The 6552-nt window shown below is 40.9% G+C and overlaps 1 protein-coding gene across 2 annotated transcripts in view; it reads right to left on the reverse strand.

The window, feature by feature from the left end:
* LOC129697175 (trifunctional enzyme subunit alpha, mitochondrial-like) overlaps positions 1–6483 on the reverse strand; it is a 60428-nt gene extending 53945 nt beyond the window's left edge. The window contains exon 1 of one of the 2 annotated variants that reach the window (XM_055635485.1): positions 6265–6483. In XM_055635485.1, coding sequence (XP_055491460.1) covers positions 6265–6334 — 70 coding nt within the window. In that variant the 5' untranslated portion in view covers positions 6335–6483. Of the gene's footprint in view, positions 1–6192 lie in introns of both variants that reach the window. The other variant, XM_055635484.1, reaches the window with a different exon arrangement.
* Between the last annotated feature and the right edge of the window lie 69 nt (positions 6484–6552).

The raw sequence follows: 6552 nt of genomic DNA on the forward strand, positions 1-6552 counted from the left end.
TGGTTTAGGAGGGACCAAGTGACAAAGAGAAAAAAAACAGGAAAGTGGAAATCAAATGACCTATGTTTATGAGGGACCAAATGACAGAGGAAGCAGCGAAAAGAGCTAGGGGTGGTCTATTTGGAGATAAAGCAAATAGCCAATGTTTTTAGTATATCTTGTACCATGTAAAAAAAAAGGTTTGATGTGATGCATTCTGTGGAAACCTTTTCCAGTACCTCTGACCATGACTAATGTCTGTGGAATGTGATAAGGGGACAAGAAAACCCTATTTAAGTCAATGTAATTCTGTTGTTAAGGGAAGGTGACTGAGCACAGTCAAGTGTCTGTGTTGGTCACTTGACTGGAGTTCTCCCTCCCTTCCATCGGCCGATGTTAAGTAAAGTTTTGAACTGGTCTACCAAACAGGTTGTGTGGTGTCTGTTTATTAAGAAGCGAACCAGGTTTAGTAGTTAAGATACGTAGCTTTTTCAAAACAAGTTTCCCCAATTGTCTCATTCTGCATGAGCATATCACTGCAATAACTGCTGATAACTGCAAAGCAAGAATTTCATTGTCCTATCAGGGACACATGACAATAAACGCACGTGAACTTGATTTTAAACCACTGAGAACCAAGTACAACTAAGCTAAGCACCACTTAGCCTCCATGCCGAAGACCCTCACACAAAATCTCAGTACATACAGCTGAAACACAGCACTCCATCCTCAACAACGGGCACTCTCACAATGGCCGCCCCAAAACATCGTCCTTTCAACCAAGTCTCTCCGATAACATCAATTTTCCAAGTGTTATCTGGCCTTTAAAATAGATGCAATCTATCCTTTCTTTCTTCCCACGTATGCTATCAAGTCCATGTATAATCCCTTCTTGCGACAGAACTTCTTCTTATCGAGTCCACGCACAAGATTAGAAGTTGTTCAGCCAGAGCTGAACACACTTCTCGGCATCGACATAAAATGGTGTCTGTCTTGTCGCTTCTTGTGCGTGGTGGTGGAAAGATTGGTGGAAACAGGGCCATGACGTGAACGCTCTTTCCTTGACCCCTGCGACAGCACTGAGAATAGATAGTCTATTTCAGGAACCTGGTGTTGAGCATGTGAATAATATTGTGTACCCAATTCAGTGCTGGAGATGTCAGCGAGGACACCACTCTAAAGTTTGCTTAGTTATCCTGCCAGTGGGCTTGGAAAATTTTGCCGAGACAATGATGAGAATCATAGGAACTAATACATGTAAATGTCATTGGTCTTTGAATTTACTAATATTATGGGAGCTTATTCATGTGCAAGGGTATCCAGAAATCAGGCGTTCGTAACCTGGGTACAACTGATAGAACAGTTCCAATATTGCTAATTTTACAAAGAAAGCCATTTAATGTTATTGTAAGAAATGTGTGTTGACTACTAAAGGGAAAGTTATATGTGAATTTGAGAAGAACATGTGCTGCCACGACTAAAGGTTTGACTGACCTTTACCCCATTTAATGACTTTACTGAATAATCGTCCTAAGTTCAGTTTACAAAGCAAATTGAATCAAATAAATGGTTGTATTGTGCAAGAACATTATCTTGAACCAATACAAAGCAACATAAAAAGTTAAAAAGTTAAACACCCTTTGGCCTTTTACCTGAAGGCCATGTGTACTAAGGGAGATGAATAACTGAGTTCAGTGAAATAAAAGTAGTAGAGAAAACATTTGTTATTTCTTAGTCATCTTGGCATTGAGGAGCATAGTGTGAAGTAAGCTTTCAATGGTAAGCGATTTCCAAGGACATATCTTGTAGCCCTAAAGTCACAATTTTTTAAAAACTTATTTCTACGCTCAATTATCATGATCAGATTTTTTTAACAAAATGAATCATAATTTAAGTTTAGAATTCAGCTCTAAATATTTTTATATAACCACATTCTGATGATAGTCCTAGCATACAAGATAACTTTGGTCCACATAGCATGTGTAGACAACTGGAAATACTGAAATTGTCTGCCCTCTGACTAATGCAAATATGCTTGATGCCGCCTGCATTTAATCGATGAACTTTGACACAGATTCTTTAAACATTTCCCATACTCTGCTTAAAAAGGGCAGGGATAACCTTTGTCCCACTTCCAACAAGAATGCGTTTGCAGATTAGGTCATCAACCAACCAAAAATACTTGCACTGTTCAGTAGCACTACATTTTGCAATTATAACAAATAGTAGCCAGGAGAATTTAATGTTCAGAATGAGAATGGGAAGAATAACAAAGCACAATACAAATTGTGCTTTCAAGACTGCATTTAAACTACCACTACATTTTGTCAAAGTTGTCTGGTCCCAAACAGTGAGGGAGGCGAAATAAAAATTAATTCATTAACTCTGCTTTTAATTTCTTGAGGAAAGATAAAGTTCTACATGCATGATTATCCTTGAATTGTTTTCCAATTGAATTTCACCAAGATGCCTAAATTAATAGGACACATTATTTAAATGCTAAATAGCTGTTATGAGAAATGCAATGTTATCAAGATATGTCATTTACAAATTGGACACATCTCAAATTTGGAACCATCTGATTAAATGGCATCAAGGATGCCAAATGACAATACCTGGACAAACTTGAGTATAATAATTCAGACATTCAGAATGTGGCACTGTCTGAATACTCTAAATGGTTGCAACATCACTGGTGATAGTGTGGCCCTACCTGATAAACTTAATACTTTCTATGCTAGCTTTCTGCAGAAGGCCAAAGGGGCAATGACATCTGTCTTTTCAAACTCGTGTGCCTCTTCCCAGGGTCACCATTGCTGAAACTAGATCAGCCTTCCTGAGTGTGAACCCACAGAAAGCAACTGGCCCAGACAAGATTCCCAGCCATCCTTAGAAGCTGTGTGGACTGGCTAGTAGGAGTATTCATCTTTAATCCCTACTCAGTTCTGAGGTACCCATGGCAAGGCCGGAGCCTCATCTATGATGGATCCCTACAGAATGAGGACATCTCGGATGTCCTGGTATGGAACACCTCATCTTGGGCGTAGACAGAAAAATTGGGAATAGGGGAACAGAGTCTTTGCAGGAAGCTAGTTGTGGAAGTCAGTCAAGTCAAGTCTATTCGTCACATACACATACGAGATGCGCAGTGAAATGAAAAGTGGCAATGCTCGCGGACGTGCAAAAAAACAGACAAACAAGCAAACTACAAACAGAATGGAACAGAATCACATATATTTTTACATAATAAATATTGTGGGCGGAAAGAAAATGGGGGGAAAAAAAACCAGCAATTTAAAAATAAACTGTAGAATGGTACAGTAAAGTTAGTCCCTGGTGAGATAGGAGTTTACAGTCCTAATGGCCTATGGGAAGAAACTCCTTCTCAACCTTTCCGTTCTCACAGCATGGTAACGGAGGCATTTGCCTGACCATAGCAACTGGAACAGTCCGCTGCACGGGTGGAAGGGGTCTCCCATGATCTTATTGGCTCTGGAGTTGCACCTCCTGATGTATAGTTCCTGCAGAGGGGCGAGTGAAGTTCCCATAGTGCGTTCGGCAATTCCCAAACCAGATTGTGATATTTCCGGACAAGATGCTTTCCACAGCCGCTGAGTAGAAGCTCAGGAGGATCCTCTGAGACACTCTGAATTTCCTCAATTGCCTGAGGTGGTAAAGGCGCTGCCTTGCCTTGCTCACGAGTGCTGCAGCGTGTGATATCCATGTCATATCCTCAGAGATGTGGACTCCCAGGTATTTAAAACAGCTCACCCTATCCACAGTATCCCCATTTATCCTCAATGGGTTTGTAATAGACATCAGTCGACAGTCTATCTCTTGTGTTGGAGACGGTGAGACCAAGAAAAGGGAGGGAGGTGTCAGTAATGGTCTAAGTTAATTTGAGTGCAGGATGGAAATTGGTGGTGAAGTTAATAAAGTCAACACCTGTCCCTATACCTTCTCCCTCGACTCTGTCCAGGCACCCTCGCTGCCCTTTCCAATTAGGCAAAGGTTTACTTGCACCTGCTCCAACCTCAGCTACTGTATCCGGTGGACTCTTATACATTGGCGAGACCCAACGTAGACTGGGCCTGAACCTACCTGATCTCCCGGTTGCCAAACACTTTAATTCCCCATTCCCAAACTGACCTTTCTGTCCGAGGCCTCCTCCATTGTAAGAGTGAGGCTAATCACAAATTGGAAGAACAGCATCTTATATTTTGCTTGGGCAGCTTACAACCTAGTAGTATGAATATTGATTTATCTAACTGCAAGTAACCCCTGCACACACTCCCTCTCCATCCCTCCCCCACCCGTCGCACCAAGTTCTCATTCTCACCCAGCAAATGGCTAACAATGGCTTATTTCCTTTATCATCGTTAATTTTTTGCATATCTTTCATTCATTTGTTCTATTCTCTACATCACTGTCTGTATCTCTCATTTCCCTTTCCCCTGACTCGTCTGAAGAAGGGTCTCGACCCAAAATGTCACCCATTCCTTCTCTCCAGAGATGCCGCCTGTCCCACTGAGTTACACCAGCATTGTGTGTCTAGCATTGGAACAGTGGTGTGGTCGTGGGAGAAGATTCAGTGTTGGCTCTCGCTACAATTGGATAGATGTGTTGTATGATCTAGCTTGCCGACACTGTATTAGAGAGGATAAAATAGTCAAATGCTTATGAAATGCAATATATAGGTTTGGAAACATAGAAAATAGGTGCAGGATTCTTTCATCATCTGTCAGTCCTGCCTACGCTGCACTCCCTCAATAGCATGAATTGATTAGAAGGAGCATGGATCACATCTGTCACAATAAGTGACCTCCTAACACTTATCATCAACCCCATTGGCTTCTGATGATATTTAAGATTTTGTATTGAGTATGCATGTCCCATTGACTACTTTTTATTGACAATTTATTGCAAAACTAGTCATAATTTTAGATGGCTTCACTTAAGTAAATCGTTCACATATTTCAGGACTTTGCTCCCTTCAAAAGCATTAATGATGCATATTTTATAACAACTGTAAATAAAGTGAAGCAGATCATGAACATAAATGTTGTCAGCTTTATGATTAAAAGAAACCTGACAGTAAGAGTTGCATGCTTAAGACTTAAAACTGTCAAATTCTCAGATTGCACAATTAATATAGTGACACCTTGCAGTATTTACAACAGATTTTTAAACACCTTAGATCAAAAAATTGCCCTTCAGTCTACCAAGTCTGCACTGATTATCGTACCAATTTACTTTAATCTCTATGAAATGAGATCCTCAAAATAACTTTTCCAAAAATGATTTAATTTTTTTTAATAGATCTGTTAAATTATGAATGATCGAATCCAATTTTGTTTGGCTAAACCTAGGTGTTTGTGAATAAAACAGGTTAGACTAACACATATTTTAGCAAAATATATATATTTCCATTTAAAAACAAGATTTCCAAACTCACCAACTAAAATTGAGTATTTGTTCCGAAACAAACTGTTTCCTTCTTACTTACGTTGACTGAACTGCATTCTGTTTTTATTTCAGTTTCCAGCAGTTGCAATTGTTTTTAAATGTTCATTTATTTACAAATTGCAGATTGTCATCATCCACTTGAATTATAGGGAATTAACATATTGTATTGCATAGAACAATACAGCCCTTCAGCCCGCAGTGTCTGTGTTGAACATGATGCCAAGACCAACACTTCTCTGCCTGAACATATCATATTAAAGTATCCCATTCTATTTGTTCCTTTCTGGATCAGAATGTCAGTTAAAGAGATTTTCAGTTCAAGTTTAACTTTGCCAACAGTCCCAGTAACAATTTTTCTTCTACTAAAGAATTAAGATAGACACAAAAAGTTTGTATACATCTTCGGTTTAAAACGGCATCTGTAATTTCTTCCTACACAATTGTTCCTCTACTGTTAGGTCTCCTCGACACCAAACATACCTCGGAAAGAGGTAAGGAACTACCGGTATTTGTTTATATTTTTTCCCTTTCGACTATTAAGACAGAGGAGCAGATCTGTTATTTAATTAGAGACTGAGTAATTCAGTCCTGTAAAGTTTTTAAACTGTGGTGACATTTATTGACTGTGGACGGGCTGCATCAACACCAACAACGATTTAGGAGTCTCCAGCCCCTGACACTCGAAGCTTGAGGGATGACTTGAACGTTGCAGGGGCGAAGGGAAGGGACATGTGAAGCCGTGTGTACCTGAAAGGCGGTGATGCCTGTTGACCGAGAGCCGCAGCGGCAAAGGGAAGGGACATGTGAAGCCGTGTGTACCTGAAAGGCGGTGATGCCTGTTGACCGAGAGCCGCAGGGGCACCATCGCCGCTCGCACTGCCGCCGCCATCTTGTGCACGACCGGGCCCCGCCCCGCCCTGTGCGACAACCGGGAGGGAAATCTCAGTCGCCGCCTGTACAAAAATACCCGCTGCGGGCAACCGTACGCGATAGATGACGATATCTTGCAATCCGGAATATTTCACCATCAACTGTCTCCACCTCTCGAGGCGGTTTTGTGCGTGGGGAGTGCGCGAGATGCAAGGGTGGGCGGGTTTTAGGTTAGGC

Source organism: Leucoraja erinacea, chromosome 5 (genome assembly GCF_028641065.1).
Source record: "Leucoraja erinacea ecotype New England chromosome 5, Leri_hhj_1, whole genome shotgun sequence".
NCBI lineage: Eukaryota > Metazoa > Chordata > Chondrichthyes > Rajiformes > Rajidae > Leucoraja > Leucoraja erinaceus.